This window comes from Apium graveolens, chromosome 3 (assembly GCF_009905375.1).
Source record: "Apium graveolens cultivar Ventura chromosome 3, ASM990537v1, whole genome shotgun sequence".
In the NCBI taxonomy this organism is placed as follows: Eukaryota; Viridiplantae; Streptophyta; class Magnoliopsida; order Apiales; family Apiaceae; genus Apium; species Apium graveolens.
Window position 1 is genome coordinate 246,089,320 of NC_133649.1, and position 26,745 is coordinate 246,116,064.

Below are 26,745 nucleotides of genomic sequence, written 5' to 3' on the forward strand. Positions count from 1 at the left end.
GATGATGGAAACTTCCCCAATTGGGGGACTTAGCTGTTCAGCAGGGTTATGAGTCCCTAAAATTTCCGGAGGATTGTCAATTTTTTTGGCTTCTGAGCTTCGATAAGTTTTCCTCTGAAGGGCATAACGTTAGGACATATTCTTTATTTGTAAATTTGTTCAGAGCAGGAGGAAATCTTTTTTCATCACCAGCCTAAAAAAAATATGTACTTTGTGAGATGACATACAATTAGATATGCTACAATTTGTAGATTTTGAAGGTGATCAAAAAACCGAAATTTCAATGCAATTACTTGTAACCTGACTAAAATATTCAATCCTCATATAACTGTAAAAAGTAAAATCGTACAGGGGAATAAATGATACATCTAAGAGTAATACGAAATCATACCTCGTGGTTTTCATTTTCAAGTTCATATACATTTTTACCAAGAATTTTTTGAATTTCATCATCCGGAAATATTATAGGTAGAAAACCAGTACCATCTGAACAGACCATGCACAAACTGAACCTTCAAAATGTAGAACTGTTTTAGTACATTTATTAATAAGAAATTTTACAAATTTGGATTATGATTTGATACCTTAACTTTCGTAAAATTACCTTTTATCAGGACAGGGCAGGTTCCTCTTACATTCATTGCGCCAGTAACGACCATCTACAATGCTAACTTCTTTGTCACATTGGACATGAAAGTTCTCATACCATTTGCATTCATTTTCTATTTTCTTAACAACTACACAACATAAAACCTTCTTCTGCCAAAATAACGGACATGTTGTTGGATTTTAATCGCAGCGGGGGCATGGCAAAATACTTTTACACATATAAAATCGAAATAAAAGCATATAAATCGTGGTAAAAATATAGGGATCGAATCTAACCTTTAAAATAATTCGGAGACAACGATCAGAGATCCTTAGCAGTTGCTCCTCAAGTGTGAAGCACTCCACCGGTATCCACCAAGAAAACGATGTTAAGGAGGAGGAAGGAGGTGGAGAGAATTGGGTTTTCCAAACTTTTTGGGTTTTTGGGGTTCTAATAAAAATAGGGTCTATAATAGTATATTAATAGGCAAAATTTTCAGCTGAAATTTTCCCATAAATATTATTATTATTATCCCATTTATTATTCTCATTAATAATTAAAACACCTTTTAATTATTAATCCTTTTTCTAAACACTTTAGAAATAATTCTCTCTCTTGATTTAATTTCCAAAAATTAAATCCTTTAATTAATAATATTAAGAACTTTTCTTAATTAATTTATAATCAATTAAATCTCATTTAATTAATTATTAAATTTGCCAATTAATTATTAATTTCATAAATAAATAATTATTAGCCATTATTAATTAATTCCTCCACCATTAAATCATTCTCTTTTTATGGTGTGACCCTGTAGGTTCAATATTAAGCCGGTAGTAGAAATAAATAATAATAAAACTATTTCATCATTATTTATATAAATTCTCTAATTTATTAAATATGATTAATTAATTAATCATATTTATTCTACATCGTGAGGGATACTTCTCAGCATATCGCGACTATCCGGATAATATGAATTTACTGCTTAGAATACCAAGAACCTATTCAGTGAATAGTTACCGTACAATAAACTCCTTCTACCCTACAATGTCCCGATTAAATACAAGGCATGGATCTCGTGTCAAGCCTATCTAATTTAATCACTTGCTTACCATTTACTATGCGTAGTTCTATGCAAATTAGAAACTCCTTTCTAATTTCATTCACTCTGGCCAGAGATTCCTGAACTAGCATAAGTGGATCAGCCTTGAACATTTGCTTCCTTCACTGGAAGGGGCAGATCCTTTATTGATCATACACTATCTTCGTGTACAAATTCCTATACCCAGTAGAGCCCTAATATTTGTCCCTGGAGACTAAGAACTAAACCAAAGCATAGTTCAGTGTACACAAGATGACTATGATGACCTCAAGTCAAAGGATACTTGTACAACTATCACTATGTGAACAACTGCTGTCACGTGAGAGAACTCCATCAGTTGTTCAGCTGGGCGAGTCATGTTCAGTGAACTTATTCTATAATAAGCACCTACATACTAGCTATAGTGTCACCACACAAAAGTCTATGAGAACAGACATCCTTCATAATGAATCAAGCATAGTATGTACCGATCTTTGCGGATTATTAATTACCAGTTAGTAATCCTACGACCAGGAACTATTTAAGTTTAGAGTTATCATCTTTTAGGTCTCACTATTATGATCTCATCATAATCCATAAAAAGCTTTACTCTAAACTATGGTATATCTTATTTAAACACTTAAATAGATAAAGCCCGTAATAAAAACAAAATAAGTCTTTTATTAATATCAATGAAATCAAAACAGATTACATAAAAGTTATTCCTAAATCCTAATACATGATTGGACTTAGGACATATTCCTTTCAATCTCCCACTTGTACTAAAGCCAATCACTCTGGTATCTAATACCCATCTAGTCTTTATGACGATCAAAGTAACTTTCATAAAGTAGCTTTGTGAGTGGGTCTGCTATGTTGTTATGTGTGTCAACTCTATTTCAATACAACACAAGAAATGTTATCGCACTCCCACTAACCCTTTTGTAGACGCATGGTTCATCTACGTTTTTGATAAAATCAAACTCTTTGATTGTCTCATCAAAACGAATGTTCCATCTTTCGAGAAGCTTGCTTTAAACCACATATGGTTTACAGCAGCTTATACACTAGGTTTTCATTTCCCTTGGAAAGTAAACCATCTGGCCAATTGCCAGATTTCATAGTCGTAGTAAGCAGCAATCGCAAGCAAAATCCGAACTGATTATAACAGGGCTACAGGTAAAAGGTTTCATCAAAGTCAATCCATTGCCTTTATTTGAATCCTTTTGCCACAAGCCTGGCCTTATAGGTCTCCACCTGGCCATCTGCTCTAATCATTCTTTCGTATACCGTATACATAGATTCCATTCCGGATTTCATGGCACTATGCCATTTCTCTGAGTCAATACTACTCATAGCCACATTATAGGTTACAGGGTCGTCATCATCAATGATCGACAACTCATTGTCATTCTCAATGACAAGGCCATATTACCTCTCAGGTTGGCGAGACACTCTCCCTGATCTATGAATGGGCTGTTCGACAAAAGTTTGTTCAGTCAGAACAGGTGTTTCCACTTGAACCGTAGTAGTTTGTGCTTCTTGAACTTCATCAAGTTCAATTTTGCTCCCACTGTTTCCTTCAAGGATAAACTCCTTTTCCAAGAAAGTAGCATGTCTGGAGACAAACACCCGATGATCGGTGCAAAAGTAATACCCTAAAGTCTCTTTAGGATATCCCACAAAACTACATTTTACGGATCGATATTCCAGCTTATCTGGGTCAACTTTCTTGACATAAGCTGGACATCCCCAAATCTTAACGTGTTTAAGACTCGATTTCCTTTGTTTTCATATCTCATACGAAGTTTGAGGAACAGATTTTGGAAGGCACCTTATTTAGTAAATATGTTGAGGTTTCCAATGCATAACCCCATAGGAATACTGGAAGATTTGCATAGCTCATCATGGACCGAACTATGTCTAACAAATTTCGATTTCTTCTTTCAGATACCAATTTGGAGGAGTCCACTGGGAGACTATACCATTTACTTTGAGATAATCTAGAAACACTCCATTAAAGTATTCACCACCTCGATCTAATCGAAGAATTATAATACTATGTTTGCTTTATTTCTCCACTTCATACTTATACTATTTGAACTTTTCAAAGGCCTCAGACTTGTGTTTCATCAAACACATATCTGAATCTAGATCTATTATCCATGAAAGTAATGAAGTATGAAAATCCACCCATGGCTTGTGTAGACATTGGTCCACATACATCTGTGTGTACCAATCCTAGCAAATTTGCAGTCCTCTCTCCATGTCTACTAAATGGAGACTGCAATGCCACAATGAAGTGAGATTTTCATCATCCCTTTTCTTTTATTAGTTTGTTCAATCTGAAGTAAATTATGTCACATATATACAGACCATTATTTAAAGTACCACGTCCATAAAGAATATTATCTCTAAGAATAGAACATTCATTATTCTCAATAATAAATGAAAATCCATCCAAGTCTAACATGGAAATAATATTCCTCACAATCGAGGGAACGAAATAACAATTATTTAAAACAATAGTCTTGCCCGTAGGCATATGTAAATGAAATGATTCTACATCTTCAGCAGCAACTCTTGCTCCATTGCCCATCAGTAGAATCACCTCCTCTTCCTCAAGAGTCCTACTTCTCCTTGGTCCCTGCAACAAATTGCAGATTTGAGAACCACAGGCGGTATCTAATACCCAAGTAGAAATTTGATTTAATGACATATTCACTTCTATCATGAACATACCTGAATCAGAAGCGGCAGTCTCACTACCCTTCTTCTTCTTCAATTCTGCAAGGTAAACCTTGCAGTTCCTCTTCCAATGCCCCACCTTGTTACAGTGAAAGCAAACAATTTTGCTCTTGGGGTCTTCAGCTTTTGGTGGAACCGGCGTTTTCTCACCTACTTTCTTCTTCTTGGAAGAGTTCCTCTTCCTTTTCTTAGGATTTGCCAATTAATTATTAATTAATTCCTCCACCATTAAATCATTCTCTTTTTATGGTGTGACCCTGTAGGTTCAATATTAAGCCGGTAGTAGAAATAAATAATAATAAAACTATTTTATCATTATTTATATAAATTCTCTAATTTATTAAATATGATTAATTAATTAATCATATTTATTCTACATCGTGAGGGATACTTCTCAGCATATCGCGACTATCCGGATAATATGAATTCACTGCTTAGAATACCAAGAACCTATTCAGTGAATAGTTACCGTACAATAAACTCCTTCTACCCTACAATGTCCCGATTAAATACAAGGCATGGATCTCGTGTCAAACCTATCTAATTTAATCACTTGCTTACCATTTACTATGCGTAGTTCTATGCAAATTAGAAACTCCTTTCTAATTTCATTCACTCTGGCCAGAGATTCCTGAACTAGCATAAGTGGATCAGCCTTGAACATTTGCTTCCTTCACTGGAAGGGGCAGATCCTTTATTGATCATACACTATCTTCGTGTACAAATTCCTATACCCAGTAAAGCCCTAATAATTGTCCCTGGAGACTAAGAACTAAACCAAAGCATAGTTCAGTGTACACAAGATGACTATGATGACCTCAAGTCAAAGGATACTTGTACAACTATCACTATGTGAACAACTGCTGTCACGTGAGAGAACTCCATCAGTTATTCAGCTGGGCGAGTCATGTTCAGTGAACTTATTCTATAATAAGCACCTACATACTAGCTATAGTGTCACCACACAAATGTCTATGAGAACAGACATCCTTCATAATGAATCAAGCATAGTATGTACCGATCTTTGCGGATTATTAATTACCAGTTAGTAATCCTACGACCAGGAACTATTTAAGTTTAGAGTTATCATCTTTTAGGTCTCACTATTATGATCTCATCATAATCCATAAAAAGCTTTACTCTAAACTATGGTATATCTTATTTAAACACTTAAATAGATAAAGCCCGTAATAAAAACAAAACAAGTCTTTTATTAATATCAATGAAATCAAAACAGATTACATAAAAGTTATTCCTAAATCCTAATACATGATTGGACTTAGGACATATTCCTTTCACATGTAGCATCAATGATTTTTTAGATATATCAACGTACCTCTTGGAATATAAGAGACATGTTTTACATGAGAATAGCTCAATTTTTAAATTTATGAACGTACCTCTGCGAAATCTGTTGTGAACTGTTTAATTTGTTTGATTGTATATATTGGAGGATCTTGCTCTTCCTCAACAGTTGCAGCAGATATACTTTACGGCAAAATATAATGTTTCATAATAGTAGGGATTACATGTGTGGAATAATGGATGTTAACTTTTATAGATACTTGCCTATTCAATAAAATTTTAACGGCATAGTGATCGGGCTGAATGTAATATCTGGTTGCCGGATAGTTGGTCAAGTTGATTTCCTGATTAGCTACAAAATGTTTTCCAATTACATAGTTGAAATTAACAAGCAAAATACAAACAAAAAAAAAGTTATATTGAATGTACTAATGCTGTAAAATATGAGTTTTACCTCCGTACTTGTTAACCTTAGCACTACTGAGAATTACAACCACCTTTTTATCCTTTAACTTTTTCATAGCTCTTTCAAAGTTTTGTCCAAAGTCGTTAAACAATGTCACATTAACTTCATAACTATATTTTGAAATTGAACCATGCATGAGTATAATTATGATTTGGTTATAAGTAAACAACAAATTCACTTTTGCAAGTAGTAATAAATTGAAAACTTTTACCTCCCATCAGATAACTTGAACTTAATATGTGACTTTGTTGGATCATCCTTCCCAGGGAAATAGTGTGCAGTAGAGGTTTCTAAAATTCCGATTACATCTAAATTTAACAATTATAATTAAAAATTAAAATGTTAGTTAGAGGAATTACACAAATATTATTTTATACCAAAGTTTAAACTACAGGTTTACCAATTAAGAAACACTTAGAAGTGACGAACTTTGGAACATCTTGAAGACTAAAGAGATCAAAGGCGTACTTGGGTATTATTGACATTCCTTCTTCAACTAATTTCAACTAACTTTGGTTGTCAAAATAAATATGTTTCTCGTTCCTAACACAGAGGTTGAGTTCATCCCCTATATATTTGAGTACCTTGAAATTACTGAGTATATATACCTGACCTTCTTTCAGTTCTTGTGCAAAGGAATCACTTAGCTTATCACTAATAAATGCATGTATTCTACAGATCTGCAGCGAAAAACAATTCATTACATTCAGATATGGTTGGAAACAATTAATTACATCCATCAATAAGTAAATCTACAATACCTGCTCGTCAGTAAAGATAATGTTGAAACCCCTAAATTCGTTTGTTGTCCTGTTAATGCCCTTCCAAACTGCCTGTGCCCTGACTCTTACAGAGTAAAGAATTTTCTCTGTAGTAAGATTTAATAAATTTGTTAGATTTCTTCCCCCCATCGGCGAATAAAGTGTTTTTCTGTTTTTTGCTCTGTGGTATAGTAGATTAGTTTGTGAATGCCTTATGAAGATGGTGGCTTCAGTCACTACCTTTTCTATCAATCAAATGTCCTAAAATAATAATAAATCAAACATTTAATAATCGAATTTCAGGTCAGTAAATTAGGATAAAACATAGTAATTAAAAATCTTATTTCAATTACAGAAGTAGTAGTTTTAGCCACAAAATTCAAAATTAGATTTGCAAATTGTTTTAGAGTTTTCAATATTTAGTGTTAAAGCGACACAGAATTGTGTTTTTTAGCCACAAAATTAAAAATTATATTTGCAAAAAGCTAACTAATAACTTATGAACCAAGTAAAACAGTATAAAAGAATACATAAATCATTGTTGCAACAACAAAACTTTGGAAAACAAACGTATATTTACCACAATTGTTTTGCAATGTTATTCGGAAAAATTGACTATAATGTTTATTATTTATAACAATAATTGGTTAATTTTTATTATCCAAAATTAAAATACTATAATATCTATTATTTATAACAAAGATTGGTTAATTTTTATTATCCAAAATAAAAAATGTAATACAGGGCTTTGTAGAAGTTATGAACATTTTTATCAATCTCATTGTTAATAGGGATAATTCTTAATTGTAGGAATGGTTTTAAACTTTCATTAACAGATAAAATTGCCGATCCCTTAGGAATAATTTTAAATTGTAGGAATGGTTTTAAACTTTCATTGACAGCTAATATTCCTAATGGCTTAGAAATAAAAATTAATTAGTAATCTTCTATTTTATTAACAAAGATGGGTTAATGAATTTATTCCAAAGTAATAGTTGCAAATCCGACCCTTGTAGAAGTCACGTATTTTTTAATTGGCATTCGTATTTCAAACCAAATTTGTATGTATACATGCCTAACCTAATCTCAAACAAACTGACGTAATGATTAAATTAAAGAGAAGTTATAATGGGTAATTAAAATGTAATAAGAAAAATATCTACTACAATTCTCTAAGTCTAACGTAAACGAAATGTTTGGGAATTTTATTAAGTAATATCTTTGCAAAATGGTTTAAATAGAACTTGATTTATTATTGAATATTATTTATAACACAGATTGGTTAATTATTATTAAAAAAAATAGAAAATGCCAAAACAACCATTTTAAGGAAAAAATTACCTTCCCAACATTTTAATAAATATTGGTGTTTCAAAATTATTTAATTTGGCATCCGTAGCCAACTAACCTTTTTTGATATTATGTTAGAAACAAAATTAACCAAAACGTGGTGATAATCCAGTTTTGGAAAAAATGCATTGGGAATTAAGAGGTAAATCTAAACATATCAAGTACTACTGGTTGAAATTCAAAATGAATACAACATATTTATATTAGTTGAAATAGGGGCACTTGCCAATAACTTGGAAATAAAACTTAATTTGTTATCTTCTATTATTGATAACAAAGATGGGCTAATGAATTTATTCCAAATAAATAGTTGCAAATATGTCCCTTGTAGAATTCAGGTAATTTTTATTTGGCATTCGTGTTTCCAACAAAGTTTGTATGTATACATGCCTAACCTAATCTCAAACAAACAGGCGTAATGATTCAATTAAAGAGAAGTTATAATGGGGGATTATAATGTAAAATGAAAAATATCTACTACGAATCCCTTAGTCTAAGGTAAACAATTTGTTTGATATTTCTATTAACTAATATCTTCGCAAAATGGTACAGATAGAACTTGATTTATTATTGTCTATTATTTATAACAAAGATTAGTTAATTATTATTAGAAAAATTACAAAATTCCAAAACAACCATTTTAATGGGCTATAACTTGATAGTTTTTCAAGGAAACATTTACCTTCCCAACCTTTTAATAATTAATGGTGTTTCAAATTTATTTAATTTGGCATCCGGAGCCAAATGACCTATCCGGAATAATTGACTATAATGTCTATTATTTATAATAATAATTCGTTAATTTTTTTTATCCAAAATAAAAATACTATACTGTCTATTATTTATAACAAAGATTGGTTAATTTTTATTATCAAAAATAAAAAATGTAATACAGGGCTTTGTAGAAGTTAGGAATATTTTTATCAATCTCATTGTTAATAGAGATAATTCTGAATTGTAGGAATGGTTTTAAACTTTCATTAACAGATAAAATTGCCGATCCCTTAGAGATAATTCTAAATTGTAGGAATGGTTTTAAACTTTCATTGACAGATAATATTCCTAATGGCTTAGAAATAAAAATTAATTAGTAATCTTCTATTTTATTAAAAAAGATGGGTTAATGAATTTATTCCAAAGTAATAGTTACAAATCCGACCCTTGTAGAAGTCACGTATTTTTTAATTTGGCATTCGTATTTCAAACCAAGTTTGTATGTATACATGCCTAACCTAATCTCAAACAAACTGACGTAATGATTCAATTAAAGAGAAGTTATAATGGGTAATTAAAATGTAATAAGAAAAATATCTACTACAATTCCCTAAGTCTAACGTAAACGAAATGTTTGGGAATTTTATTAAGTAATATCTTGCAAAATGGTTTAAATAGAACTTGATTTATTATTGACTATTATTTATAACACAGATTGGTTAATTATTATTAGAAAAAATAGAAAATGCCAAAACAACCATTTTAAGGAAAAAATTACCTTCCCAAGATTTTAATAATTATTGGTGTTTCAAAATTATTTAATTTGACATCCGTAGCCAACTAACCTTTTTGGAATTATGTTAGAAACAAAATTAACCAAAACGTGGTGATGATCCAGTTTTGGAAAAAACAGCATTGGGAATTAAGATATAAATCGAAACATATCAAGTACTACTGCTTGAAATTCTAAATGATTACAACATATTTATATTAGTTGAAATAGAGGCACTTGCCAATCACTTGGAAATAAAACTTATTTTGTTATCTTCTATTATTGATAACAAAGATGGGCTAATGAATTTATTCCAAATAAATAGTTGCAAATCTGTCCCTTGTAGAATTCAGGTACTTTTAATTTCGCATTCGTGTTTCCAACAAAGTTTGTATATATACATGCCAAACCTAATCTCAAACAAACAGGCGTAATGATTCAATTAAAGAGAAGTTATAATGGGGGATTATAATGTAATATGAAAAATATCTACTACGATTCCCTTAGTCTAAGGTAAACGATTTGTTTGATATTTCTATTAACTAATATCTTCGCAAAATGGTAAAAATAGAACTTGATTTATTATTGGCTATTATTTATAACAAAGATTGGTTAATTATTATTAGCAAAATTACAAAATGCCTAAACAACCATTTTAATGGGCCATAACTTGATAGTTTTTCAAGGAAACATTTACCTTCCCAACCTTTTAATAATTAATGGTGTTTCAAATTTATTTAATTTGGCATCCGCAGCCAAATGACCTATCCGGAAAAATTGACTATAATGTCTATTATTTATAAGAATAATTGGTTAATTTTTTTTTATCCAAAATAAAAATACTATAATGTCTATTATTTATAACAGAGATTGGTTAATTTTTATTATCCAAAATAAAAAATGTAATACAGGGCTTTGTAGAAGTTAGGAATATTTTTATCAATCTCATTGTTAATACGGATAATTCTGAATTGTAGGAATGGTTTTAAACTTTCATTAACAGAAAAAATTGCCGATCCCTTAGGGATAATTCCAAATTGTAGGAATGGTTTTAAACTTTCATTGACAGATAATATTCCTAATGGCTTAGAAATAAAAATTAATTAGTAATCTTCTATTTTATTAACAAAGATGGGTTAATGAATTTATTCCAAAGTAATAGTTGCAAATCCGACCCTTGTAAAAGTCACGTATTTTTATTTTGGCATTCGTATTTCCAACCAAGTTTGTATGTATACATGCCTAACCTAATCTTAAACAAACTGACGTAATGATTCAATTAAAGAGAAGTTATAATGGGTAATTAAAATATAATAAGAAAAATATCTACTACAATTTCCTAAGTCTATCGAAAGCGATATGTTTGAAATTTTATTAAGTAATATCTTCGCGAAATGGTTTAAATAAAACTTGATTTATTATTGGCTATATTTATAACAAAGATTGATTAATTATTATTAGAAAAAATAGAAAATGCCAAAACAACCATTTTAAGGAAAAAAATACCTTCCCAACATTTTAATAATTATTGGTGTTTCAAAATTATTTAATTTGACATCCGTAACCAACTGACCAATTTCGAATTATGATAGAAAAAAATTTAACCAAAACGTGGTGATGATCCAGTTTTGTAAATAACAGCATTGGGAATTACGATGTAAATTGAAACATATCAAGTACTACTGGTTGAGATTCAAAATGATTACAACATATTTATATTAGTTGAAATAGGGGCACTTGCCAATCTCTTGGAAATAAAACTAATTTTGTTATCTTCTATTAATGATAACAAAGATGGCTAATGAATTTATTCCAAAGAAATAGTTGCAAATCTGTCCCTTGTAGAATTCAGGTAACCATTTATTTGGCATTCATGTTTCCAACAAAGTTTGTATGTATACATGCCTAACCTAATCTCAAACAAACAGGCGTAAGAATTCAATTAAGAGAAGTTATAATGGGGGATTATAATGTAATATGAAAAATATCTACTACCAATCCCTTAGTCTAAGGTAAACGAATTGTTTGATATTTCTATTAACTAATATCTTCGCAAAATGGTACAAATAAAACTTGATTTATTATTGGCTATTATTTATAACAAAGATTGGTTAATTATTATTAGAAAAATTACAAAATGCCAAAACAACCATTTCAAGGGGCTAGAACTTGATAATTTTTCAAGGAAACATTTACCTTCCCAACCTTTTTATAATTAATAGTGTTTCAAATTTATTTAATTTGGCATCCACAGCCAAATGACCAATTTGGAATTGTGTTAGAAAAAAAATAACCAAAAAATGGTGATTACCCAGTTTTGGAAAAAACAACATTGGGAATTAAGATGAAAATCGAAGCATATCAAGTATTACTGGTTGAGATTCAAAATGATTACAACATATTTATATGTACGTAAAATTAGTATTTAAGTAATGATTTCACTATTTTAATTTAATGAGGTCTTCATTACTTATTTTAGAAAATAATACTTCGATAAAATTTATATAGGGAAGAACTACTCTTATTATGTGGTCGAAAAAATGTCCAATTTTAATAAAATTACGAAATAAATAATACTTGTCCAAAATTAATTATAACCGAAATTGGTTAATTATTATTGTCCAAAATATTAGTTGAAATAGAGGCAATTGACGAAATTCAGAAAGATTTAAGCAAATGCATTGTTAATAGGAATGGTTCTAAACTTTCCTTGATAGATAAATTTGCCGACCTCTGGGAAGTAAAAATTAATTTGTTATTTTCTATTGTTCATAACAAAAATGGATTAATTATTTTAATCCAAATAAATAGTTGCAATACCAGCACTTGTAGAAGTCATTTATTTTTCATTGGGATTTCGTGTTTCAAAGCTATTTTGTAAGTAAACATGACCAACCTAATCATAAAAAATAAATGTAATAATTAAATATAAGTGATAATGGGGGATTATAATGTAATACTAAGGTCTATCTACTACGGCTTACTTAGTCTAACATAAATAAATTGTTTGAGAGTTTTATTTACTATTAATTTATATTTTTTTTAATTAAAATAGTTTGGCTTCAAAATAATTTTTATGAATACAAATTTAAGATTAAAAATTTTAGGGTTGGTTATTTAAGTTGTTATAATTCTTTTTGATTTAAATTTTCATTTTTGGTATTAAGTCCATACACACATTGAATTAGGTTGGAATTTCCTAGTGATTAGAAATAAAACTATACTTTTGTTTATTTCCCCGAGGAAACACAGATTTATACAGCGGGATCTTTGAAAAACCTTCAGATGTAGGGCGGCTTGATCATGGCCCTACCTTAGAGGCATGTAGTAGCCTCTGCTGTCTTAGAAGCAAACAAATAAATCTCCCTTATCTATACTAAAATAGTGAACTTCAACTATTCCGTCTTACATAGTACTTGTACTTGTAATAATATAATAACATGCACTTATACCCAATCCTAAAAAAAAGGACTAATATTTATTTATGTCATTTGTTCTGACTTCAGATTATATATTGGTTCAACAACATAAGACTTGGTTTCATTCAATTAAGCTTCTTGATCATATCAATTAATATATTCAATTTTCCTGATTATTTTTAAGTGAACATTAAAATCGTGAAATCGCTTCTTTGTTTAGGTTCTAATATCTTTAATGAATTAAAACTATATAAAGCGAGTTATATATTTAAATTTTATAAATAATTATAGGATCAAATAAAAACGAACCAAAAATGGAAAAAATATACAAAAAAAAATTCAAGACCAGGTAGTTATGATCCATAAGGATTAAATATGATTTATATAAGGCAGCAGGTACATGTTGATATTTAACAATAATTTGCTTTGTTAAATATTAAAAATTACAACCACTTCAGCTAGAGAAACCCTTTACAATCACATGCAGAACTTAATAAAAAAGCTAGATAAGTAACTTAATATAATATCATCATCTTCTTTCAGTCCTCTTTGTACATGGTCTCCTTGATCTCTTTGGTTATATTTCTGGCTTCCAAATTCAAGAGTTTCATGTTCTCTGTCAAGATCTTGTGCTGCTCAGTGAAGTTGTCGATGAATTCTTTGAAATTTTTGGCAAGCTCCTGCATCTGATCACGAATTGTTGCAATGTTGATGTTGAAGTTGCCCACAGACTTCTCAATGTTCTCACGCGGGTCATATTGATAAGCATCAATGTTGCGCATCACTTCGTCATCTTCAGAGCCAGAGTTGTTACCACTGTTAGTTGTTTGCCTGTAAACAATAAACATAATACATTGTTATTAAATAATGGTTATTGTTAAAAAACAGTAAGAAACAAAAACAAATAGCAGTTCAGAAACATACTTTACCTGGGAACAGAGGAAGAAGCCATGACAAAAAGGGTTTTGGGTAAAAAGCTGAGTAAAGTATGTACTTGCTTAAAAAGAGCAGCAAGGTATATATAGGGATAAAGTATTGGGAAGTTAAAAAGATTGCCTTTTGTCCTAGTACATGCGCCTTTTCGTAGGGGTGTTCGATTAAATAAATTTAATGGCAGCAGACGTGTAGTAATGTACTGAAGGAAAGTGGACAGTCATGACAGATACATCATGTATCATACATGAATTAAAGAATACGCATGCGCACAGTAATACTACCTAATCTATGGAATTGTCAATTTAGTTAATCAAACTTCTACTGTTTTACAACCACCATAACTTTACACTACAAAGGCTGTCAATTCTGTAATCACTCTCTGCAAAATGAGTTGTGCATTGTGGAGTAAATTACATTTTGAAAAAAACAAAGCTATCTTCGATTGATTTAAATAGAAGAACTGAATTCTATTTTATAGGTCAAATCCTAGTAAACCAAATATTTAATTATCCTGTAAAATATGAACTTGTCAAATTTTTCGGTAAGAAAAATAGTTTGCCACTCATTTTTGGAACAATGTTTATTTATTAAAGCCAAGTAATAAGCTTATATCTTGGAGAAAGTAATTAAGTATTCTAAATAAAAAATTAATTCTTGGTATAGAAAATATAAATTATAAAAAAAATCAGTTCTTAAAATTCATATTGGATATGTGTAGAGAGGGCAATTGGGTCGTGTCGTGTACTTTCGTGTTGTGTAATTTCGTGTTTCGTGTACGTAAACATAAAACCAGTATCCGACACGAAATGATTTCGTGTGTACCCATATATGAAACCCATATCCGATTCGAACAGTGTCGTGTACTTTCCGTGTACTTTTCGTGTATATTAAATAAAAAATTAATATAATATATATATATAATATAAAAAAAATCTATTTTAATGTATAATTTAATAAAATATGGAGAGTGTATATATAAATATATATGTTTTTACATATATATATATATATATATGTTTAAAACCCATATACGTATTTTCGGTGTCGTTTCGTGTCGTGTTCATGTATCGTGTACCAAATTGCACGCTCTAGATATGTGTCAATCTTTGGGGTGAATTTAACATTTGTTCCTAAAATTTGAATTGTTAAATAAGCGTTCTCTTAAAAAACCTAACCTTTAGGTTTATGTCACCCTTTGTGGTGAATTTAACATTTCCTCCTCAAATTTGGATTGCTCAATTGGCTTTCTCTTAGAAAAAATGGATTAATTTTTTTTACCGTTATATATGTAACAGTTTAAGGATTGGATTAGGATTATATCTAGTAAAATAGATATGTTCTTACAATTCATATGTACTAAAATGTAGTTGTTTGAGGTGATTTTTAAGTTTTTCAATATTAGTTAAGTATTTCAAAAAATTATAAAAATGTTGTTATAGACATTAAAAAATTAAGTAAATTAATAAATATGTTATTAGATTTAATTTTGGGTAAATGTTGTTGTTGGGGTAGAATTTTACATTTAAAACTAAAAATTGGATTGTTAAATTGGGGTTCTACGAACAAATTCGTATTACATTCTTTAATTAGTTAAAGAGGTTCCAGTTTAAGGAAATCTAGTAAGTTCATACACATGCATGGGACTATATTTTTTTATTATGGACTCGAGCAATACAAACTCCATAGTAATTCAAATACATAATTATTTCTTGGTGTAGAAGATATATAATTTAGTACAAATTTATTTTCTTAGATTTCATATATGGTATATGTAATGGTTTGGAGTGAATTTAAAATCTCAAACTAAACTTTGGATCGTTAAATTGGGGTTCCCTTACAAAAAGAGATTTACATTTCTTTTTTCATTAAACCTATATGAATCTCAGAAAATTTAGTAAAACTCTAGAAATGCATGGAACAACATTTGTTATGTAGGGAATCAAGCGGGACGAACCGCTTGTACAACGATCAAGATAAATAATCAATTACACTAATCAAATAGTTTTATGCATGATATCATACCGTTCATAGAACAATATGGGCTGATCAAATTTGCTTCAGTTAAAGAAATTCGATTAAGTAGGTACTCCATTAACTACTTCAATCATAGCATTTTGTTAATACGCTAATAAATTATAATTGGGCAACACAAGTAAAAATGATAATGAAGCTAAACACATTGATTGATGCAAGAGTTTTGATGTTTCAAAAAAAATTTAATAAAGAACAAATACAGTCGAAATATATTGTGAGAAACATAAATTAATAAGGAACTACATAAATATGGAACTTATTTGATATTATGTCGAATGTAATATAAAAAAACAAATTGACAAAAAAATCAAAATTATATATTAATGGTTATCTCAAAAATAAAAATTCGATGCAAAGATAAAAGTTCCATAGTTCGATACAAAAGACATATTAAGTTGAAACTGATTATTCAACATTTGGGGGAAAGTGAGGTGCTATTACAGACATATATATTTCGCAACATAAAACATAAGAAAGAAGTCTCATACGCCAATGCAATGGTTAACACCACCTAAATGTCGCGAACACCCAGGAACCTGTTAGGAAGAAATAATTCAGTGACATTAACTGTCTTCCTAAATGTTTATCGAATTACAGTTCTGAAACATACCTGTTTCTTAGGGAAAGAACTCTACCATGACTGTGATTCATGTAAAACTTTGTTGCAGGTCCGTCGGTGAGAATAATTGCACTTTGGTACTTGTCCTTTACCATCTTACAACTGGAAAAAATGATGATGGTAGGATGCAGTTGGAGAAAGGCACAGTCATTTAAAGCACTGTTACATTTTAAAGCCATGTCATCCCACAAACGGACTGTAAGATGAGTCCTACAAAGAATCCCAAATTCAACTTTAATGTCTACAAACTTAAAATAATACATCCAAAAATGGAACTAACAATTCATTAAACTACTCACACTGTATCACTGATTACCAGCTCAAGCAAGGTTTGTTCTACATTGTTCCTGTTAGTGAAACATTTGAGAGACTTCCTCTTGTGCACAATCCCAAGAACATCTAATTACATAATAGAAAATTGTTTTAGCAAGGGATAAAACATAGTTGGAAAATTTCTAAACAAAAAAAATTATATTCAGGAAATTACCAATGCAGTGGTTGTCTTGGAAATTCGCCAAATCTATACCATAGAAATGACTAAATTGAAAAATATCTGGAAGCAACAAACTTTGAGATTGTGAAAGTTCATTGAAAACTGTCATGTGTGTGAAAATGATGTGATTCGCCCCATCAATACACTTGTACTTTCCTCTGAATGGGGTTACTATGAAATTACAAATTTTATATGTCTGACCCTCCTCAAACATAGGATTCAGGGAATCAGCTAAAGAATAATGAATCCAAACATGCATTCGGTTCCTCTACCAAAAAGAAAATAAATTCTTATTAGAAAGGGGAGAATGAAATTAAATTATTGTAAAATCAAAAAAACTTACATTTGAATCAATAACAACCAAGTGGAGACCGGTTTCAACAGCAAGAGGAACATTGTAGTCTCTCCATTTCCTTGACACTTGCACTTTTATCTTTCTTTGACTGGGTTGGAGAGGTTGCAGATTTGAGAGAGAGTGATAAGGGACGACATCCATATTCTTTCCCAGTTCAAACAAACAATATTTGCATAGGTTACTTAGTGGAGTGTTACAGCCTACTGTATTTAAGTAAGAAAAAGCCTTGCCAGTGCAAAACTTGGAAACATATAATGTACTGACATAACATTAAAAAATTAATAAACAAACCTCCCTTCTGTTAGTAAGGGTTAAACATATCACAGTTTGGAAAAAAAGAAAATATCAAATTAAAAAAAAGGATTTTGGCATAATTTGACGGGTAGTAAATAAAATTAAAGCAGATTGCAATTACTACTAATTTGCATTCCAAAAATTTAGAAGCCTTGCTCAAGTAGATTTAGACAGGAAATAATTACGCCTTTGGCAAATTATAAAACACTTCTTGGTATACAACATTTTTGGTAATGTTTGTTGAGGACCCATTGTTAGCATCGATAAACACCTTCAATCCAGCAGGCGATGTTACTCGGCTAACAGCAACGTAGAACTGGGTGTGGGTAAAAACAGGGTTTGGGAGGAACAAACCAACTCTTTGGAGAGACTGACCCTGCGACTTGTTGATGGTCATCGAGTAACAAATTTGTGTCTGAAGGTTGAAGCTCCATTCTCGGGATGTAATGCTTGGTGCCTTTAAATGCACCGCGGATTACTTCACACTCTACACATTGGGTTAAACATCTGGTAACCATCATCCTCGTACCATTACAAAGGCCAAGCGTTTGATTTAAATTTCGCATAAGCATAACGGCAACACCTTCCTTCAACTTCAATTCATGTGGTGGAAGGCCTGGAATACTTATTGAATTTAAATATTCAGGAGGAAAGGCAAAACTAAGCTCGGACGCCGTGACACCAAAATCTTCAGCTCGGTCTACACTGTAATAGATTATCTCAGGACTGGGAATAGTGTCAACAATTAGAGAGTTAAGATGACTGACTATTTGATTTGTGGGAGTTAATATGGCTCTTTCACTTAAGTAATCCGAAAACCTGTATTTCTCCAAGAATTCAGGATACGTCCATTTGATCATATTCTGGATGGAATTACTCAACTCAGGATCACAAAAAGCAGGTGGAATCAGAATGTCATCTTCCTCAGGTTTAAAATCAACATCTTTTGGTGGAGGAATCTGATCATTACCAACTTTAAGCACCCAATCAGCAAAGTTTTTCAAAATTTGTATCTCTTCTTCGCTTCTACCTTGATTTAACCTCATATTACGATGCAATAACAATATCTTCGAATGTTTCCAAAGAGGTGAGTTTGTTATACATGCAGACACAACATCGCCACGAGATCCGAGAGTTATTACGGGAAGTATTTGCCTGAAATCCCCTCCAAGCACAACAGTATTGCCTCCAAACGGCATATTATATCTTCTTTGATCAACAGCCCTCATTATATCTCTTAGAGACGGATCAAGACATTCAAAGGCAGATCTATGTTGCATTGGGGCTTCATCTCATATTATATGGCTGGTTTGCTTTATAAGTTCTGTAATGTCAGAGTCATGAGAAATGGCACAGGAGGAACAGTCATCTATTACAATTGGGATTTTAAATCGAGAATGAGCCATTCGACCACCCGACATTAGTGTTGCGGCTATGCCTGAAGAAGCAACTGGTAATACAATTAAGCCAAGAGATCTTAATTTATATATTATGGTTTTCCATAAAAATGTCTTGCCACATCCACCACTGCCATAGACAAAGAAAACACCACCAGCCTTACTCTGCACACTTTTCACAACATCATTGAAAACTTGTAATTGCTCGGGATTACAATTGGGAAACAGTTTATTAAACTCTTCCTCCATTTCAGATAGGTTGTATGATGTTTCATCAATCACCAAATTATTTGTTCCAGTATGAAGATAGTCCACAGGAGGTTGAGGTAATTGCTTGAAATGTTTCAATGACTTTCTAATAGACCTCAACAGCTTATCAATCTCTGTTAAAATTTAACATACAGAAGTTTAATTATGGTCAGAGAATAATTTTGAGCGGAAAAATTGTGATAGACTTAGTATTGTTTGCTTTGTACATAATTGAGGAAAAAGTGCATATGTAAAATAAACTAACCAGCAAGAGCAAAATACTGCAGTTGCCTATCACAAAAGACGGTATCGTCATTTCCAGCGATGTGCCTTCTCTGAATGATAAAATCGTCAACCATGTTATTCCAATGCTTTTCCCATAAAATTGTCAAGTCAGATACTTGATAATTAACTATTATATGGACAAATAGCTGCCTAATCTGACATGGTAATCCACTAATTGCACACTGTTCTAAAACAAAGTGCCACTCATTATCATCATCTAATAATCCATAAATCTTTCATGCATCTTTAAAAGTCCTGTATTGTATAGCATTTACAGTCTTCAGCGATTGAAAGGAAGTAGGACCTCGTATGTTTGAAAGTAGTAGACGTAAATACCACAACTCCCCGGAAGTATGATGCGTATACAAAAGCCTGCCAATTTGTCGGCCTTTCTTCCATAAAGTCCACAACCTGTCAACCTCATTCCAAACGTAATGTTCAGGAATTTGATCATACGTGTAATTTCTAGCTTTGGGATCCTTACTATTTAAATGGAAAAATGCTTCGAGCTGGCTGTGTTTATTTTTCTCACGACGAACAACTTTAGCAAGGACTTCAGACTCTGAAAGAGTATAAATCCGCTCACCAGGAAGATGAAATGCTAAACGAAGCACGGATATAGACCGACAATGGATAGGATACCCAAAAATTCGATAAGCCGCTTCAGATGCACATATATAACGACCATCAAAATAAGCATTGATCTCATCAATAGGAGTTTCATCGTATCTGTCCTTATCAGCTATCCGAGAGGTGATTTCTATAGTAGCACGATCATGGCCTTTTAGACAATATTTAAATAAATATTTCAAGCTCCGTGCATGACAGCATATCTCGACGTTCATATGACATTGGTATTTAACCAACAGGTCCCTGTTGTAAGGTACGACCCATCCATTATCAAGTTCACACTTTCCTTTTGCTACAGTGATCCCAGTTTTACGCCTTCGATAAATTGGAAAACCGGACTGATCAAAGTAAGTCTCCGAGCAGTACCTATTACCAAAATCCAGGACATTAAATTAAATTTAAAAATTTAAAATAAAATTACATTAAGGTTGATAAGAAATATTACTTTTTGGGGAAATGTTTTGTGCATTTCATTTTATTCATACAGGGTGATTTTGGATTTTGAAGACCACAGGGTCCATGCATCATTAAAGACTTAACAGCAGCAAACCCAACAGGATCACGATCAGGGTCGGGAAGCTCAGCACTCACAAACTTGTCAATATTTGACGACAACTCCTTCTTTGATTCAGCACTAAGCCAAATGAGCATATGCACGTGAGGCAAACCTCTTTTTTGAAATTCAACTACGTACATCACTGCAAAAAAAAAAATTTAACTACAAACAATGTAATATATAAAAATTGTTTTCAATTATTTATAGTATACATAAAATACCTCCAATACATGTACCAAAAAAACTGTCCTTTTTAATATCGTCCAATAACTGCTTAAGCTTCAAATGGAACACGCGTGATATTATATCAGAAGAGTCTTGGGGGGAGTAATCAGGTAAGTGCTTCATCATTTACAAAATTTCATCCCAAAGTGGGTTGCACGTCATTGTGAGGAAAATGTCAGGATGTCCAACAGAACGACATACAGCTAGGGCATCCTGAAAATTTTGCTGCATGTACCTTTTTGAACCAAGAAAATTTGCAGGTAATATAAATCCTTTACCAACATTCGATGTTGTAGTCTCACCATTTACAAATTTCTTAGCAACACTACTATATAAATCACTGTGCAGATTTTGTTGGTGAGTGTGCAGCCACCATAAACGGGCTTGCTCAACACATGAGAAAGCATCTACAACATACTGCTGATACAATCTACCTGCTAAACGAACATGCAGACCTGCATTTGTATATAATTGGTGGAGATTATATAACTGCAAACAAATAGTTTATAATTCAAAATAAACTATAGAAAAATGAAAGCATACCTTCTTGAATTCGGACTTGTAACTTGTACGCATAGTATTCCTTCATTGTTATTCTTTTACGCTTCTTCTTCTTCTGAGTTTCGGAGTCAACATATGGAATTTCATTGTGGTATCCATCTTCACCAAGCGGAAAGAGAAGAGGGTATTGTAGTTCCATGAGCTTCGGATGAACACTGGTTATCCGTTCAATATCATTGTTGGTCTTCTGCAGTATAATATCATGCTCACCGCAGTTTGTGTCAATGTCGCCAACCATAATAGCCGCCACTTCATTGGAAGGACCCATATTATTTGGACGACCACTCTCCGAACGATGAACTTTGAGCCTTATTGTAAGATCTTGTACAAGGTAATTTCTGAAACGGTCTCGGGCTTTACGAAATTTCTTAACCAACTGGTTAGTACTGTCCAACATTTACACTAAACCTTCAACAACATCAACATCCACACCCTGATCATCATCAACTTTAAACCATTTTAATCTGTTCTGTACCTCATTCTCAGTGTCATAGACGTAGAGCTGGAAAAATTTGGGATCCTCTCCCTCATTGGGTATTAGGGAGCCAAACACATGGTGATTTTGTCCATTGAGACGATACACATAAGGAGCTCTACCAGAATTTACAGAGTAGTCTACTTTTCCACCCATTGACGTAAACGCAAACATACAATTATATAAGCGTATGTTACGTTTAAAAGCAGGGCCCTTCTTGGGATGATTATACAAATTCAGCAAATACTCAGGAGTAAAGGGGGTGGGTGGTAGTTTAATCGTACCCTGACCACAACACACACTGAATTTTGCAGTTCCTTTCTTCACATGTTTGTTTGACCTTTCTTCCTTCCACATTACAGCTTTACACTTCGAACAAAATTCAGTTGGAGGTCCTAAGGAAACATAACCTTGAGGAACTGTACAATTAAGGGGAAAAATTAGGTTATTTAAATAAAAATTTATAAAATATACATACAACATTAAAAATACAACCTGTAGAACTGGAAAGGTCAACATCTTCAACATTGGTATCATCAAAATCAATATCTGCAACAATGAAATATAGTAATGTATACCGTTTCAATAATCCAAAAAATGCAAAATTAAATTTCATTACCATCGTCCCAAAACAACTCTGCATCATCATGTTGGGGGGTTCAATTAGTTGTATACTCTCCATCTATTATTGCAACATCGTTATATTACAATTTACAAAGTAAATGTATGAATGCTTCATAATTTTGAGGTTTTAACCTGTAGTATGATATTCAGTGTTTAAAATGTCTTGTTCAAAAGAAATAGACCTCGAAACACAAAATACATTGGGGTCTGTTTTGCGTTGCTTGCGTGTCCGCATCTGTCTACTCAAAAGGGGAGCTTCTACAAAAAAAAAATTAACACGATTTAAAGAACATAAATCTAATAAACTGTATTCTTTCAAGGAAAAAATTATATGCCCAAATTAAATTATGCCAGACAAAATAAAGGATCTTAAATTTGTTATCGGACAAATAACTGTACTATTCAGAGGAATTAAACCTTCACCAGTCAGTGAGCTTTTGGTCACATTTGGATTAATCATATCAACACCTGATTCGTATCATACATCAAGGTATTCTTCACTCAGCAAATAAAAAAGTATAAAATGAAATACTACAAAGGTAAAACATTAAATATGTTTAAAATAAAGAGTTCCATAGAAAGTAATAGGTTACCTATCGATGCAAGATTAATATTATCACCATCAACGGTAAACTGTTTCTTTCTGCTATTATAAGAACCATCAACTGTTATGGAACTCTTGCTCGAGGTGGGAGTTCTAAAAAATTGCCCTGATTCTAAACAAATAAATCATCAATAAAATAGACTACTTATTACACATTCAAACCAGTTTAATTATCAGTACTAACCATGGCTCATAGGGGTAGAAACATGAGGAGTTCCACCTGCTTTTAAATAAAACGTTTCTTAGCAAATCCAAAAATAGACTACTTATTACACATTCAAAACAGTTTAATTATCAGTACTAACCATGGCTCATAAGGGTAGAAACATGAGTTGTTCCACTTGCTTTTATAAAAACGTTTCTTAGCAAATCAAAAAAATATACTACTTATACCCGAATGTAGTAGAAAGGTACCTCGTCTGACATGGATCTTGTTTGGATTTAATTCAATCTGTGCTTTTTGGGAAACAAAGGGAATCGTCCTATTGGTTAAATCGAAAAAAGGTAACCTTGAAGTAGATTTATTTATAGCGGTGCATGGGCTGGGGTTGAACTTGGAAGGTACATCATCTTCCAAAATAGAACCACCGGGAACAGAAAGACCTGCAAAATAATTAAATTGTCAATTGGAGGTTCTATGCAGAAACAACAATAACTACATCACAATTTACTGGTAATAACTAAACTACCTAATTTTTCTCTGGTATTACTGTCAAGCTTCCTTAGTTTCTTCGCGCTGCTATAAAAATCTGACTGCAAAGAACTAAAATTATCAAGTCTTAAATGGTTATAATTCTTCACCTGCAAAATAAGAAAAACAAAACAAAATAGGTTATGGGCAACGAAAGGTGTCATAAAGACATGAAATAAAAAGGGGATGAAGCATGGATGGTAATGAAAATCACCTCCTTCATTTCTCTGCAAAACCAGAGATGAGAGAAAACCTAATGTTTTATATTATAGATGGCAATTCTACTTTTTTTCAAATTTGAAATGTCTAGCATGAATCATAGACATATGGGCTGTAACAGTAAGTACACCCCTGTATTAGTTCTTTATTTGTCTTGGTTGTCTGTGCAGACCCTTATGTGCATGTGAACAGTGAGACTCGTTTTTGGACAAAGGGTATACAAGGGTATTAATTTGAGAATGTTTAGGTAGTAATTGTAGTGGCATTGTAAGTAAATAACTTAAAAGTTGAAGGGTATGGGGTGTAAAAAATGCTTGATTTGGAATCGGGATTTATTATATAGATAGATTTACCAATTGCCCTGACAACATTTCGTATTTATTCAAGATACTCCTCATATTACTGGCCTCCATCTGAGTTGCTTTAAAAATCACGTAGCAATCATCTGCAAATAATAGATGAGATACACGTGGAGCACCTCTAGCTATTCGACATCCATGAATCAGTCCCATATCCTCGTACTGACGTATAATACCAGTTAATCCTTCTACACAGAGAATGTACAGGTAGGGAGATATTGGATCTCCCTGTCGAACCCCCCTTCGAGGATGAACATTACCAAAAATTACACCATCCCTGATGAAAGTATACGAAATTGTCTTAACAAAATGCATTATTTTGTCAATCCATACTTGAGGGAAACCAAATTTGACCAACATCATTTCAATATACGACCATTCCAATCTATCATAAGCCTTAGAGATGTCTAATTTAAGCCCAGCCACCCCATATTTGCCTTGTGTTTTCCTCTGGATATAATGGTTAATTTCAAAGGCTATCAATGCATTATCTGTCAACAAATGCCCTTCAACAAATGCACTCTGATTATTCGATATGATTGAATTTAAACATGGTGTCAATCTATTAGCCATAACCTTCATCAAAATTCGCATAACGAAATTGCATAGGGATATAGGCCTCATTTCAGACATTTGTTTAGGATGTCTCACCTTAGGAATAAGACAAATAAGAGTTTTATTTGCATTTTCTGGCAACACCCCATCCTCAAAAAATCAAGCACAAAAATCAACTACATCATTTTTTACTATTTGCCAATATACCTGATAGAAACATGGATTTAGACCATCCAATCCTGGTGACTTTTCTGGATACATTGCAAACACAGCTGCTCGAACTTCCTCCTCAGTTACCTTTTGCTCAAGCATACAACTCTGCTCTGCCATGATACGCTTGAAAATAACTCTATCAGACAGCTGCTCCTGTTGATTCACTGAGGTAAAAATGTTCTCAAAGTACCTAACAATTATGTTTTGAATCGCATTCTCAGTATCTTGCCACTCTCCATCCTCGTTCATTAACCTTTTAACCTGGTTATGCTCATTTCTCCTGGAAGCAAATTTATGGTAGAAGCAAGTATTTCTATCTCCATCTCTAAGCCAGTATTGCTTAGCTCTCTGACGCCAGAAGATTTCTTACTTTTCCAGTAATCGCAAATAGTTCCCTCTAGCTTCTTTATACGCACAGACCCCTACTGAATCCCGTCTTGATCTTAACCTTTGCAATTGTTTATGACAGTTCCACAACTTATTTTTTAATTGCTTCAAATGACCACCACCCCATTCTTCAAGACGGGCACAACATCTAGCCATCTTCTTCATAATATCACAGCCTCCCCAAGTCATTTAGCCCACATTCCATTATTGTTTCAGCAAAACTATCCAGTAGTGTCCGAGGATGACTTATTCTCTCTTCCTTTTCATCAGCTGTCAGGAGATCATTAAAATCCCCAATAATACACCAGGGCAGAGAAGACGCACCAGCCAATTGTTTTAACATTTGCCATGCTTCTCGTCTTCTGCTTCATTCTGGAAATCCATAATAACCCGTGTATCTCCACCGTCTGAGTTGCTCATGCACCACTTCAAAATCAATAAAGTTATGGCAACTGTTAATCACTATGACCCCCCCCCTTCATTTTTCCAGAGTAACGCCACCCCCTCCATGACCATGAGGATCCACCGCAAAACACCCCATAAAACCTAATTGTTTTTTAATTTTTTCTACTTTATTCGTCTTAACTAATGTCTCACTAAGAAAGATAATACTAGGCCCATAGAATTTATTTAATTCCTTGAGGAATCTAACTGTCCGTGGGTTGGCCAGCCCATGTGAAAGGCATATGTCATAGCATATTTGTTTAATCGAGGATTTAACTCAACTCAAATAAGAATGTAACAAGTAAATAGTAGATCTACCGTCAAAGAGATCT

The 26,745-nt window shown here is 32.3% G+C and overlaps 2 protein-coding genes across 2 annotated transcripts; both read right to left on the reverse strand.

Annotated features, from left to right (window-relative positions):
• Nucleotides 1-313: 313 nt before the first annotated feature.
• Nucleotides 314-7,103, reverse strand: LOC141714929 (uncharacterized). The gene is made up of 9 exons (XM_074518424.1): nt 6,954-7,103; nt 6,806-6,872; nt 6,404-6,500; nt 6,181-6,302; nt 5,991-6,078; nt 5,822-5,909; nt 605-759; nt 392-512; nt 314-328 (listed from the first exon to the last, which is right to left on the reverse strand). Exons 1-9 carry the CDS (start codon nt 7,101-7,103, stop codon nt 314-316), a joined length of 903 nt encoding a protein of 300 aa, XP_074374525.1.
• Nucleotides 7,104-20,106: 13,003 nt separating this feature from the next.
• LOC141714930 (uncharacterized) lies at nt 20,107-21,404 on the reverse strand. Its single transcript, XM_074518425.1, has 3 exons — nt 21,278-21,404; nt 21,051-21,198; nt 20,107-20,866 (listed from the first exon to the last, which is right to left on the reverse strand). Exons 1-3 carry the CDS (start codon nt 21,402-21,404, stop codon nt 20,107-20,109), a joined length of 1,035 nt encoding a protein of 344 aa, XP_074374526.1.
• Between the last annotated feature and the right edge of the window lie 5,341 nt (nt 21,405-26,745).

Coding starts and splice junctions, on each gene's coding strand:
- LOC141714929 (XM_074518424.1), bottom strand. CDS start 7,103: ATGGGGGGAAGAAATCTAACAAATTTATTAAATCTTACTACAGAGAAA. Junction 6,873..6,953: donor TTATCTTTACTGACGAGCAG/GTATTGTAGATT, acceptor TTTTCGCTGCAG/ATCTGTAGAATACATGCATT. Junction 6,501..6,805: donor TGCACAAGAACTGAAAGAAG/GTCAGGTATATA, acceptor TGTTAAATTTAG/ATGTAATCGGAATTTTAGAA.
- LOC141714930 (XM_074518425.1), bottom strand. CDS start 21,404: ATGAAGCACTTACCTGATTACTCCCCCCAAGACTCTTCTGATATAATA. Junction 21,199..21,277: donor TTTTGGTACATGTATTGGAG/GTATTTTATGTA, acceptor TTTTTTTTGCAG/TGATGTACGTAGTTGAATTT. Junction 20,867..21,050: donor CCTGATCGTGATCCTGTTGG/GTTTGCTGCTGT, acceptor TTTTGGTAATAG/GTACTGCTCGGAGACTTACT.